Raw genomic sequence first — 15,113 nt, forward strand, 5'->3', positions numbered from 1 at the left:
TAAGTAAAAATCTTTTGTTCTTGAAGATAAATGAAATTAATTTCAATAATATCAGTATCATTGTGATGAATCTTTATAAATAAATTTATGAAATATAAGAATGAAGTGGTATTGGCTTATTATTGTCACATGTACTGAGATACACTGGAAAAACTTAGTTTTGCATGCCATCCATACAGGTTGTTTCAAAATACAAGTGCATTGAGGTAGTACAAGGGAAAAACAATAACAAAGTGCAGAATATGGTGTTAGAATTACAGAGAAAGTGCAGTGCAAGTAGAAGATATGGTGCAAGGGTCATGATGAGGTGGGTGTGAGGTCACGTTCAATGTACAAGAGGTCTATTGAAGAGTCTTATAACAGCAGGGTAGAAGCTGTCTTTGAGCCAGGTGGTGCGTGTTTTCAGGATTTTGTATCTTCTGCCTGATGGAAGGAGGGAGAAGAGAGAATGTCTGGGGTGGGAGGGGTCTTTGATTATGTTGGCTGCTTTTCTGAGTCAGTGAGGTATAGACAGTCCATGGATGGGGAACCTAGTTTTCGTGATGGATTGAGTGGTGTCCACAACTCTCTGCAATTTCTTGTGGTCTTGGGCAGAGCAGTTGCCATACCAAGCTGTGATGCATCTGGATAGGATGCTTTCTATGGTGCATCTATAAAGATCGGTGAGGGTCAATGGGGGACATGCCAATTTTCCTCGGCCTTCTGAGAAAGTAGAGGTGCTGGTGTGTGTTCTTGGCCATAGCATCTACTTGGTTGGACCAGGTTATGCTTTGGTGGTGTTTACACCTACAAAGTTTAAGCTCTCAACCATCTCCACCCCAGCATCATTGATACATACTGGGCATGAAAGACTGTATACATTACTGCTTGGTAACTAAGATCCCAAAGCTTCTTGCAGGCAAAATACCTTCAAAATGCAGTCGTTTCAACTTGGGAAATTTTAGCAAGGAAACCCAAAATAATTGGGTTTAACTGGGAGAAGGAGGGTTTGTTTTAAGGGACATTGATCACAGTAATAGGGAAAAAGAGTGATTCTCTTGGGGACAGACTTCATCTTAAATCCAGACAATGGCCAATGTGCCATACGCTGCCTTAACAACCCTATCAACTTGCGCAGCAACTTTGAGGGATCTATGGGCTTGGACCCCAAGATCCCTCTGTTCCTCCACACTGCTAAGAATCTTACCATTAACCCTGCATTCTGCCTTCAAATTCGATCTTCCAAGGTGAATCATTTCACACTTTTCCGGGTTGAACTCCATCTGCCATTTCTCACCCCAGCTTTGCATCCTATCAATGTCCTGTTGTAACCCTCGACAACCTTCTACACTATCCACAACACCACAACCTTCGTGTCATCTGCAAACTTACTAGCCCACCTTCCATTTCCTTATCCAAGTCACTTGTAAAAATCACAAAGAGCAGGGGTCCCAGAACAGACTCCTGCAGAACGCAACTGGTCACTGACCTCCAGGCAGAATACAGTGGCATGCAAAAGTTTGGGCACCCCGGTCAAAATTTCTGTTACTGTGAATAGCTAAGCGAGTAAAAGATGACCTGATTTCCAACAGGCATAAAGTTAAAGATGACACATTTGTTTAATATTTTAAGCAAGATTTTTTATTTCCATCTTTTACAGTTTCAAAATAACAGAAAAGGAAAAGGGCCCGAAGCAACAGTTTGGGCACCCTGCATGGTCAGTACTTCGTAACACCCCCTTTGGCAAGTATCACAGCTTGTAAACACTTCTGTAGCCAGCTTTCAATTCTTGGTTGGGGGATTTTCGCCCATCCTTCCTTGCAAAAGGCTTCTAGTTCTGAGAGATTCTTGGGCCATCTTGCATGCACTGCTCTTTTGAGGTCTATCCACAGATTTTCAATGATGTTTAGGTCAGGGGGTTGTGAGGTCCATGGCAAAACCTTCAGCTTTTGCCTCTTGAGGTAGTCCATGTGGATTTTGAGGTGTGGTGAGGATTGTTATCCTGTTGTAGAAGCCATCCTCTTGTCATCTTCAGCTTTTTGTTTTTACAGACGATCTATTTAATTGAATTCATTTTTCTGTCTACCAGTGAAATGTTCCCTGTGCCACTGGCTGCAACACAAGCCCAAAGCATGATCGATCCACCCCCGTGCTTAACAGTTGGAGAGGTGTTGTTTTTATGAAATTCTGCACTTTTTTTTTCTCCAAATTTTCCTGCGTCCTCACCACAAAATTCAGCATCAGAAGTTTGCAAAGGAACATCTAAGCAAGCCTGATGCATTTTGGAAACAAGTCCTGTGGACTGATGAAGTTAAAATGGAACTTTTGGCTGCAATGAGCAAAGGTATGTTTGGAGAAAAAAGGGTGCAGAATTTCATGAAAACAACACTTCTCCAACTGTTAAGCATGGGGGTGTATTGATCATGCTTTGGGCTTGGGTTGCAGCCAGTGACACGGGGAACACTTCACTGGTAGAGGGAAGAATGAATTCAATTAAATACCAGCAAATTCTGGAAGCAAACATCACACCGTCTGTTTAAAAAAAAAAGCTGAAGATGAAAAGAGGATGGCTTCTACAACAGGATAATGATCCTAAACACACCTCAAAATCCACAATGGACTAGCTCAAGAGGCACAAGCTGAAGGTTTTGCCATGGCCCTCACAGTCCCCCAACCTAAACATCATCAAAAATCTGTGGATAGACCTCAAAAGAGCAGTGCGTGCAAGATGGCCCAAGAATCTCTGAGAACTAGAAGGCTTTTCAAGGAAGAATGGGCGAAAATCCCCCTAACAAGAATTGAAAGACTCTTAGCTGACTACAGAAAGCATTTACAAGCTGTGCTATTTGCCAAAGTGGGTGTTACTAAGTACTGACAATGCAGGGTGCCCAAACTTTTGCTTCAGGCCATTTTCCTTTTTTGTTATTTTGAAACTGTAAAAGATTGAAATAAAAAAACAAATCTTAAAATATTAAAGAAATGTCATCTTTATCTTTATGCCTCTTGGAAATCGGGTCATCTTTTACTTGCTTAGCTATTCACAGTAACAGAAATTTTGACCGGGGTGACCAAACTTTTGCATGCCACTGAATGCTCCATCTACAACCACCCTCTGCCTTCTATGGGGGAGCCAATTCTGAATCCACACAGTCAAGTTTCCCTGGATCCCATGCCTCCCGACCTTCTGAATAAGCCTGTCATGGGGAACCTTATCAAATGCCTTACTGAAGTCCATTTACAGCACATCCACTGCTCTACCCCCATCAATGTGTTTTGTCACATCCTCAATTCAATCAGACTCGTGAGGCATGACTTGCCCCTCACAAGGGCATGCTGACTAATCAGGCTATGCTTCTCCAAATGCTCATAAATCTTGTCCCTAAGAATCTTTTCCAATAATTTACCTACCACTGAAGTAAGACTCACTGGTCTATAATTCCCAGGGTTATCCCTACTCCCTTTCTTGAACAAAGGAATAACATTTGCCACCCTCTAATCATCTGGTACTACTCCTGTGGCCTGTGAGGATGCAAAGATCATCGCCAAGGGCTCAGAAATCTCTTCCCTCGCTTCCCATAGTATCCTGGGATATATCCTGACTTGCCTATCCAAATGTTTTTCAAAAGTTCCAGCACTTACTCCTTCTTAACATTGACATTTTCTAGCTTATTAGTCTGTTTTATGCTTTCCTCAAGTTCTCTCTCACCTGTAAATCTAATCGGTCCTAACTTCACTCTAGTCATCCTCCTGTTCTCCACATGCAAGTAGAACGTCTTGGGGTTTCCCTTAATCTTACTCTCTAAGGCCTTCTCATGTTCCCTTCTAGCTCTCCTAAATCCATTGTTAAGCTCCTTCCTGGCTGCCTCGTAACTCTGTAGAGCCCTATCTGATCCTTGCTTCCTGAACCTTAAGCAAGCTTCTTTCTTCCTCTTCACTACATATTCCACAACTCTTGTCAACCATGGTTCCTTCACCCTACCATTCTTTTCCTGCATCAATGGGACAAACCTATCCAAAACCACATGCAAGTGATCGCTAAACAACCTCCACATTCCATTGTGCATTTCCAAGTACATCTGCTCCCAATTTACACTCCCAAGTTCCTGCCTAATAGCATCATAATTCCCCCTCCCCCAATTACTTTCCCATATTGTCTGCTCCTATCCCTCCAAGGCAAAGGTCGGAGTTTTAGCACTGTCTCTGAAATACTCACCCACCAAGAAATCTGACGCCTGACCAGGTTTATTGCCTAGTACCAGCTCCAGAATGGCCTCTCTAGTTGGCCTGTCTATATATTGTGGCAGGAGTCCTTCCTGGATGCACCTAACAAATTCCACCCCATCCAAACCTTTTGCACTAAGGAGATGCCAATCGATATGAGGGAAGTTGAAGTCACAAGTGACCCATGACAACAACCCTGTTATTTCTGCACCTTTCTAAAATCTGCCTCCTGATCGGTTCCTCAATGTCTCTGTTGCTATGGGAGGTGGGGGGGGGGGGGTTCTATAGAATACTCCCTTTCTGTTTCTGACCTCCACCCACACTGACTCAGTAGACAATCCATCCAGGATGTCTTCCCTCTCTGCACCTGTGACGCTATCCCTGATTAGCAATGCCACTCCCCCATCTCTTTTACCTCCCACTGTGTCCCTTTTGAAACATCTAAACCCCGGAACATCCAGCAGCCATTCCTGCCCTTGTAACAGGCAAGTCTCTGTAATGGCCACAACATTGTAGTTCCATGTACTGACCTATGCTCTAAGTTCATCACCCTTGTTCCTGATACTTCTTGCATTAAAATAGACACACTTCAACTTGTCCAACTGACTGCAATTTTGCCCAATCAAATGCCAGCCTTCCTCACAGTATCTCTACACATTGCATCAACCTGTACACCAACTGTTCCATCCTCTGATTTATCACTCGGATTCCCAACTCCCTGCCAAACTAGTTTAAACCCTCCTAACAGCTCTAGCAAACCTGCCCACTAGGATATTTATCCCTCTTCAGTTCAGGTGTAATCTGTCTCTTTTGTACAAGTCATACATTCTCCAGAAGAGATCCCAATGATCCACAAATCTGAAACCCTGCCCCCTGCACCAATTCCTCAGCCACACATTCATCTGTCAAATCAACCTAGAACCTAGCAACCCAGAGATTACTACCCTTGAGTTCCTGCTTTTCAGCTTCCTACCTAGTTCTCAATATTCACTTTTCAGGACCTCATCCTTTTTCCTACCTGCATCATCGGTACCAATGTGTACCACAACTTCTGGCTGCTCACCCTCTCCCTTGGAATGCTGTGGACCCAATCTGAGACGTCCCTGACCCTGGCACTTGGGAGACAACATACCATGTGGGAGTGTCTTCATGTGCACAGAATCTCCTCTCTGCTCCCCTAACTCTAGTATCCCCCTCCCCCTCCCCCTCTCGCGCCCCCCCACCCTTTCCCTTTTGAGCCACAGAACCAGACTCAGTGCCAGCGACCTGACCATTGCAGCTTTCCACTGGTAGGTTATTCCACCGCCCCCCCCCCCACCCCCACCCCAAAGCAGTAAGCCTATTATTGAGGGGAATGACCACAGGGGTGCTCTGCACTATTTGTCTATTCCCTTTGTTGTGGATTACGGAGATTCAAGAAAGGCCAGGAGGTGCGGGGGATTCCTCAAGAATTTAAACTTTTATTTGAAAACAAAAGCTGTGACAGTCAGAGAGTCAATCACTGATCGCGCTAGATTGCCCACTGACTGCCCCCTGGATACAGTGTGCAGTCCACCTTTATAGTACAAGAGTACGTGATTCCAAGCATCCAAGCCCAAATAGCAGAAATTAAAAAACAGAAGCAAATGGCCACACAAAGTAAAATTAGATGCCTAGCGGACAAGACATCAGATCTCACCGTATCGAACGACATCACCCCATCACCATATGTAGTCAGCCCTTAGTTATCGACAGAACATTACCATATTCGGATTCAATAGAACATTAGTTACCCAGAAGAACATTCTCAATTAGCTTTGTAGCCATCTTGTATAGAGCCATTTTGAAAAACAGAACCAAAGTTATCTAGCCATTTTGTATCAATCAATGTAAGCAAATACCAAGCAACTTAAGCATGCTTTCCATATACTTTCCAATAAATCTCCTATACCTTCCCCTCATCTGATAGTCACCCGGCTTCCTGCCTCCTGCATCTTGGGTGTGGCTACCTTCCTGTAGCTTTTATCTATCACCTCCTCATTCTCCCGTATGAGCCAAAGGTCATCCAGCTGTAGCTCCAGTTCCTAACGTGGTCTGTAAGGAGCTGCAGCTGGATGCACCTCCCACTGATGTAGCCATCAGGGAGACTTCAGATCTCCCACATTTGGTAGGAAGAACACACTACTGACCCTGGATCCATTGTCACTACTTTAGCTAGGCACTAGAGACCGAGTGTCCCGCTTCTTGCTCCAAGTCACGGCCCTCGCTATCTGGAAAAGACTATTGAACGCTTCCCTAGTACAACAAGATGGACTCTTGACCTCACAATCTACCTCGTTACGGTCTTGCACCCTATTGCCTACCTACACTGCACTTTCTCTGTAGCTGTGACACTGTATTGTGTTACCTTGTACTACCTCAATGCACTGTGTAATGAATTGATCTGTATGAATGATATGCAAGACAAGTTTTTCACTGTACCTTGGTACAAGTGACAATAATAAACCAATTCAATTCAGTCTCCTGAGATTCTGCTTCATAACTCTGAGACTGAGTATACTTGGCTCCAAACCCTTCTTACACTGGCTTAGACAGCATAAGATGAACACATGTTGATCGATATTCTTGAGATGCTGCCTGACCTTTTGAGTACTTGAACAGTTTTTATCATAAAACAGATCGATGTGAATAAATGCCAACACTTAAATTGCAGACTTTGCTTTAAAGCAATGAAGCACCTGGAGATCTCACTGGTACATTCATTTATTAAAATCTGGCAACTACTGGCTTGGCATGATCTGATCTGAGCCAAAGGATCTGAGTACGTGTTTGGCTTGGGTTGCATGTACTTGGAAATTTTAAAAAAAAAAGACCTTCAGCTCAGGTCAAAGTACACTTAACCCAAGCTATAAACACGTACTTGCATCCTCTTGGGCTTGGGATTGGATGCCTGGTTCTAAACTATTATTCAAAAAATAGGGAACCTTTGACCAGTTGGTATGATCTGTTTTCAGCAAAATGCTACAATTTGTCATTAAGTACATAACAGGGGAATCTGAAAATCATAATACAATTAGGCAGAGTCAAAGTAGTTTTAAGAAAGGAAAATATGTTTGATTAGATCTAATGTTTAACTGGGAGAGTAGGTAAAGGGAATCTAGGAATTGTTGTAAATCTGGATGTTCAAAAGGTATTTAGTAAGGCATTACCTAAAAGATGTTGCAGAAAATAAGGGCACGTTAGGCAAACCTATTTGAATGGTTAAAGGATATATCAGGGTTGACTATTGAAGTGTTACTATTGGGGCACTGCCAGGATCAGCACTGGGTTTTCAACTATTCGCAACCAGGTGGAAAGGCAGTTAAATATATCCCTTTGTTGCTAATGTAAAAGCAGCAGAGAAAGCAAGTTCTAAGGACACACAACTTCGAGAACCTGGCATGCATTTAAATTAAATATATGCCAGTTATTGTTTAATTAAAGCTTCTGTTTTGGTTTTATGGATTCTGCCATTGCTTTAAGCTCCCTCTAATCTTTGATTTTTTGTTGTTGTTGTGGCTTCCCTTGTGAGAACATGCTGTGCATTAATCGTTACATTTTCCCTGTTATGAACACACCTGGTCTACAGACAGGTCCCTCATTCTATGCTTAACATTTCATGGACTCCTTTCAACCACCTCAATCTTTGACTGACTTAAAATCCATTATTTTGATTAAGCTTTGGTCACCTAATCTCTGCTTTATTTTCCTTGTACCTTACTAAAGTATTTTAGGATGTTTTGATGTGTTAAAGACATGATATACAGTATAACTTTGTTAAGGAAGCACCCTTGGACTGGCAGGTTTTCTATGCTATTGGATATTACTTCTATTAATACAACTACACACTTTTAATTCACCTTTTTTTTAAAGATGTAATATAGTAACAGAATAAATTGTCCAGTGAACCAGGTGAGTTTAAGGGGAATGCAAGAACCAAACACCCAGTGAGTTTAAAAGGATCAAGGGTAATGGAGCCCTGGTAAGTTTATGGGGAATATGGGAATGGGATTCTGTTATGTTTCAAGAGAGTGGGAACAAGGATCCCAGTATGTTTGAAGGTAGCGTGGGAAGCAAAACCAGGTGAGTCAGATGCCGAGCCATGAGGCTTTAGAACTCCAGAATAGGGATTATGAGAGTTTTTCTGTAAATTTGATTTGCTCTTGAATTGGGATGAGGAACCTTCTAAGAAATTTTCAAGATCTTTTAAATTCATTTACATGACTGTCTAGTTTGATATGGATTTGACTTTTATCTTGACAGGCAGTTAAATATTGCAAAGGAAGGATTCACACAAGCTAGCCTGGGGCTACTTGCTAATCAAAGAAAAAGACAGCTGCTGATTGGACTACTGAAGTCTTTGCGCACAATTAAAACACTGGTATACACTTTTATGTATTTAAATCAAGTGTTTTGATACTTTCATGTTCAATGAAATATTTTTGAATCTTTTTATTTTGTATTTTTATAGCAAAGAACTGATGTACGCTTAAGTGAGATGTTGGAGGTAAGCAATTAATATTCAAAAGCTTCGGTAACATAATGTTATGGAAAGTTAATCCACTCTTTTCAGATTTAATACTCCACTTAAACCTACTATCCTTCTTCCTAACTCTGTCAACATAACTCTGTGTTCTCTTCTTCCTTTTGTGCTTATAATCTTCTCACATGGCACTCCCACTCCCACCTAAACTTACTCCTTACAGCCACAAATCCAGGTTTAAAAAAAAGTTTCCTCTGAAATCTATATTTGATAACTTGGGTGATAATGCCAGAATTTTTGTTAGCGGTGATCTGCCGACGCTCACGACTGAGGTTAGAACTTATGTTTTGCTGTTCTCCAGTATCATCTTTCTTTCAAAAAATTTTAAGAGAAGGTGATATCTGAACAACTTGATTGACTTTTTTTGAGGAGGAAATAATGGGGGCAGTGCCCTAGATGTAGCCTGTGTGGATTTCAGCAAGGTATTTGGCCTGTTCTATGTGGCAACATGGTCAAGAAAATAAAGGGAGGGTGGAAAATTGATCTAAAATTGATATAGTGGTGGGAGGCAGAGAGTAATAATTTAATGGATGCTTTTGTGGATCTGGATGCAGGAGAGTTGATCAAGGCAAGATGAGGGAAATATATTTGTGTCTCATGTAATGAACACTTGTGCTATATATAATATTCCCAGACTGTTTTGTTTACTCTATCTAGGCCATTCATGGTTTAATTTATCCCAATTAATCCTCCCCTAAGCCTTCCTTGTTTCAAAGAAAGCAATCTCAGCTTTCTTCACAGCCAGAATTTTAATCCTGGCATTATCCTTGCAAATCTCTATTGTATTGCCTCCAGTGCAAAGATGTCTGTCTTCTTTTAATGTGCTGATTCAAGCTATGGTCAAACTCTTGTCTGCAGAATCAAATAACCATTGAGTGTATACTGGTTCTATGTAAGAGCAGTCTAGCTCATTGCACTCCCCTGCATCTCCTCATTGCCTTCCCAATTCTTTCCTTTCAGATGCTTTCCAACCTCTTTATAAACCCTACATTTGAATCTGCTTCATCATTGCCACTGACAGTTTATTCCAGAACAAGAATGTTTTTTTCTCCCTCAACTCTAACTATACCCCTCATGATTTTAAATACTTATATCAGACCTCCTCGCAACCTTTTCTGTTCCAAGGAGAACAACAGCTTCTCCAGTCTATCCACATGACTCCAGTGTCTTGTCCTAGGAATAATTTTAGTAAGTCTGTTTTTCATGCTCTCTAAAGTCTTTATTTGCTTCCTAATTTGTGGCACCCAGAACTGGACATAATATTCTAGTAGTGGTAGAACTATTGTTCATTATAGGTTCATCATGACTTCCTTGCACTTATGCTCTGTACCTATATTTATAAAGCCCAGGATTCTATATGCTCTTTTAAACACCTGTTCACAAGCTATTGCACTTCCAAGAAAATATGGAAATAAGCCTTCTAGTCTGTCCATTCTTGTACCCCTTTTAGAATTGTGTCCTCTAATTTATATTGTGCCTCATTCGTCCTACCAAAATATAACACTTAAATATCCTCCCATTTCATCAGCCTCACCACTTCTCCTTTAAATCCTCTCCACAGTGCACAATGTACTTAAGTTTGTGTCATCTGCAAATTTGGAAATTGTACGCAGTACAACCAAGCTTCAGCCCCTTTTATTCTATGACCTTCAGTTTTGATGATGCCTATTACATAGCATCTTTTGGAAAATTACCCTTTGGAGGTACATATATTTGCCACACCAACTGCCATGCCATCATTGGCCCTCTCTGTAAAACAAAAAACACCTAGCAAGTTAGTTAGGCATGATTTACCTTTGTAAAAAAAAAATTCAATCAATATACACTTGTCCAAGTGACTGCTATTTCTGTTCCTGATTATTGTTTCTAGAATTTTCCCCACACTTTAACTGATCTGTAGATACTAGGTTTATCCCAAGATCCTTCCTTGAACAAGGGTGTATTTTTTGTAATGTCCCAGTCATGGAGCATCATCCCTGAATCTATAAAGCTTGGAAGATTTTGGCCAAGGCCTCTGCATTTTATAGTTCTTGAGATTTACAGCATTTGCAATTATTTTGCTAATCTCACTTCCATGCACCTTTCGGTGCCTTCAGCTCATTTGCTGGTTACTGAACTCCTTGCATTTAGATAAATAGCATTGAGTGCAGCCACTCTTAATTTTTTAACTTTTTGTCCATCTTCCAAACACTCTCACTGATTTTTCTGCCTTCCACTTCGTTCTTTTTCTAACTTGCCACCAGGGATATGCTCCTGACCCCAATGAAGTGCAACCCTTCTAGCCTGTATATATTGTACTTTCCTGAGACCAGAATATTGCAATGTTCGAAGAATGTAATGCCCTTGATACAGTCCCATCTGTTCAGACAAGTTTGTGAGAAATGGGTTAACATTTCACATCAAATGTTAACTGTTTCTCTTTCTATGGATCCTGCCTGATATGAGTGTTCCCAACATATTCTGCTTTTACTTCAGATTTCCAGCATTTGTAGTTTTTTGTTCTTCAGATTTCTTTCTTCCTGATTTTTTTAATTGATGCAGATTTCAAACAGTGTTTTGAAAGCATGTTAATCGCCCTTTAAAGTAAGCAGTTTGAACAAAAGCTCACTGCTTTGGATAAGTTCAAATATAGTACTAGGTGTCATGCTCCTGAAGTTTGCATATTGAAATAATATCTATTTAAAGCAGTCTTACAGAAAATAGATGTCTGTGTTTTTGTGGACACCCTGGCGTAATGAAACCTGTAATTTGGTTTGTAAAGGCCTCAATTTTCAATATGTGCAGTCAATGGAAGCAGAAGATATCAACTAAGCAGTACAGTGTAGAATTGTTTAATTGGATCAGTTGAATGCAAGCAGCTGTTGCTTGAACTCTACAGTGTTCTGGTCAGGGCACATTTTGAGTACTGTATTCTATTCTGGTAACTGACATATTGGAGCAACCTGGAAGGCAGTTCAAAGAAATGCCATAGGATCGGGCTGAAATGTACTTGCCTGTGGCCAGCAGTCCTGCAGAGAACTACCAGTGACATGCTCCTTGCAAGTCAACTTGTTTCTAACTCTTGTGCCTACGCATTTGAAGTGTAGAGTCAGAGATGAACATCTGATCTTCTGGGCTATTGCTGGACTCATCACTGAGTCCAGTGGTGAAATATGTATGTACAAAGCTTTTCGGTATCCGTCCCCTCAGCTTTATGCCAACAATGGCTGATATATTGGGATGCCAACCTTATTTTTAGAGGTATGTGGCCTGTTTATTTTTGTTTAATTGAACGTAATGGTATTTGTAAGAAAATGTATTATTTCTTTGTAATTCAGTTTGGACTGCTTTCGAATGTCTCTAATTACCAGAGGCATGGAGTGCTTTTCAGAAAAGGCTGGACTTGGGTTTTTTTTTTAGCCTTAAAATGAAACCACTGATATGTTAGCTTACTGCAGTTTGAAAGATGGTTAGCAGTACAGAAATTGCACTAAAACATAATTCAAAGTAAAGTTGATAGAAGATCAAGGGATATGTGTTCAAGAATGTAAAAGGCAAATTTGGAACTGGCTTGAGGAAATTGATTTTCATGACAGTCATTCACGCACAGAATGGATTTGAAAAGTCTTGATGAGGAGCAGGTGAGGCAGCACCTCTGGAGAGAAAAACAGAGCTAATGTTTCCGGTTGATGAGCAACCTGAGGAAAGGTCATCAATCTGAAATGTTAACTGTCTCTTTTCTCCACAAATGGTGCCTGATCAGCTGAGCGTCTCCAGCATTTTCTGTTTTTATTCCAGATTTCCAGAATCTGCAACTTTTTGCTTTTCACAAGTCTTGAAGTCTTTCAAAGTAACCATAGTAATTTTTTTTACCATAGTAGTCTTTTTAGAAAGCTGGACTAAAATTGCCTTCATTTATATCTATGGGTTTGTACATATTTGAAAAGTTGTTTTTATATTCTGCTATTCTATAGAGGTTGGTATTGAATGTTGTATTGAGAGACCAAACAAGTATTCAAATAGTGCTTTCACATGGCTCCCAAAGTTCAATAACTAATAAACTGCTTTAGAAATTTAGTTACATTTGTTACAAGTGAAAATGAAGTGGTCAATTTGCAACCAAGATTCCATAAAAAGCACTTGGATAATAGAATAATTGTCCTCCTAATGATGTTAATTACACAGGAGCAGGAATATGCAATTTGCCCCTTTAAGTCTTTTCCATTTATTTAGTTGGCTCACAGTGGATTGCTTTGGCTCCATTTAGAACACAGGGATAGCCTCATGAGTCTGCGTTACCATTCAGTAAGATCATGCTGACCGTCTGCATCAACATCATTTTCATGCCTTCTCCCCATATCCTCTGATTTCTCCAATATCCAGAAATTGGTTGATCTACATCAATTAATGACTGTCTTTCATTGTACTTCATGGCAGAAAATTCCAAAGATTGCTACCCACTGAGTGAAGAAGTTTCTCCTCATTTTTATCCTAAATGACCTAGTCTTTATTTTGAGACACTGATCCCTCATTCTAGACTCTTCAGCCGGGGAAACTTTCTCCTTGTATCCACCCAGTTGAGCTCTTTTTTTAAAAAAAAATGTATGTTGCAACGAGGTCATCTCTCATTCTTTTAAGCTCTGAAGAATAGAGGAATGGCTGCATAATTTTTCCTCATATGACATAACTGCTGCCCCAGAAACCATTTGGGTGAATCTTCACAACACTCAATGGCATTAGCTAAATCTATATTTTACATAATACTTCAGCTGTGGTTCACCGGTGCCAAATATAATAGTGGTAAGACATCTTTATTCTTGTACTCAAATTATCTTCCAATAAAGACCAATGTATTAGCTACCTTCCTACCTGCCTGTGACATCTGCACATTAACTTTCAGTGAGCATCCACATTTCCCAATCTCTCTCTTTATAACATACTCAGTATTATTGTTTTTTCCACTGATGGATAATCTCTTTGTACATCATCTGCCATGTTGTTGCCCACTTACTCAACTTGTCTATGTGCTCTTTAATCTTGTATCCTCGCCACTACTCACATTCCCATTCAGATTCATCTTGTCAGTCAACTGGAAATGCTACACTTGATCCCCTCAACCAAATCATTGATCCAGATTATGAGTAGTCGAGGGTTAAGTACTAATTCCTATGGTACCCTATTAGTCACAACCAGCCAACCTGAAGAGGACCTGTTTATTCCTATTCTTTGTTTGTTTGTTAACTCTACACCATATACTAGCCCCAGTTCCATGAGCTCTAAACCTGTTCACCAACATCCTGTTCAGGATCTTGTCAGAAATGACTGAAAATCCAAATATGTCACATCCACTGGTTTGCCTTCATTTACTCTACTCTGGAGTGAGGCATGAAGCCACATCCTGCTTCAATGTGGCAAAAATGAAGACTTCCTAAATTGAATTTCCAATAATTTTATCTCTGATTTTTATTCTTAAGGAAGAAGATTATCCTGGTGCAATACAGCTCTGTTTGGAATGTCAGAAAGCAGCTAGTACATTTAAACACTACAGTTGCATAAGGTAACACTGATCTACAAACACATGAAATGTCAAATGCAAAAAATCTATTGGTCATAACATTTTTTTTTTGAAGACACCACCTACCTACCATGGTGTGTTTCAAACTTTATAAACGGCTCAAATATATTGATTATTTACCAGGTGCATCTCACCCTCACCCTCTCTCTCCACTTTCCACAGGGGCTGCTCTCTCCGCGACTCCCTTGTCCACTCGTCCCTCCCCACTGATAACCCCTCTGGCACTTATGCCTGCAACCGCACCAAGTGCTACACCCGTCTGTATACCTCCTCCCTCACCACCATTCAGGGTCCCAGACAATCCTTCCAGGTGAGGCAGCGCTACACCTGTGAGTCCGAGGGAGGTCATTTATTGCATCCCAATGTGGCCTCCTGTACATCGGTGAGACCTGATGTAGATTGAGTGACCGCTTCGTCAAGCACTTTTGCTCCATCTGCAGCAACAACCAGGACCTCCTGGTGGCTACCCACTTCAATTCAACATCCCACTCCCATACTGACATGTTTATCCATGGCTTCCTCTACTGCCACGTTGAGGTCAGACGTAGGTTGGAGGAACAACACCTCATATTCTGCCTTGAGGGTCTCCAACCTGATGGCCTCAACATCGATTTCTCTAACTTCCAGTAACCCCACTAACCCCACCCCTTCTTTTTCTTCCCCCATTTCCCCCTCTTCCCCCCCCCCCAACTCTTTGTCTTATTTCTGTGGCTCCCTTCCCCTGCCTTGATGACATGCCCATCTCCTCTCCTCCCCTCCTTCATCCTTTATTCCATGGTCCACTGCCCTCTCCGACTG

General features: G+C 41.1%; 1 protein-coding gene across 1 annotated transcript in view; it reads left to right on the forward strand.

The window, feature by feature from the left end:
• Positions 1–15,113, forward strand: part of vps50 (VPS50 EARP/GARPII complex subunit) — a 127,901-nt gene that overhangs the window by 25,053 nt on the left and 87,735 nt on the right. Inside the window, exons 7-9 of the mRNA XM_052015828.1 lie at positions 8,482–8,599; positions 8,690–8,725; positions 14,215–14,297. Of these exons, the coding sequence (XP_051871788.1) occupies positions 8,482–8,599; positions 8,690–8,725; positions 14,215–14,297 (237 nt within the window). The remainder of the gene's footprint in view (positions 1–8,481; positions 8,600–8,689; positions 8,726–14,214; positions 14,298–15,113) is intronic.

The sequence above is a fragment of the Pristis pectinata genome, chromosome 5 (assembly GCF_009764475.1).
Source record: "Pristis pectinata isolate sPriPec2 chromosome 5, sPriPec2.1.pri, whole genome shotgun sequence".
Taxonomy (NCBI): Eukaryota; Metazoa; Chordata; class Chondrichthyes; order Rhinopristiformes; family Pristidae; genus Pristis; species Pristis pectinata.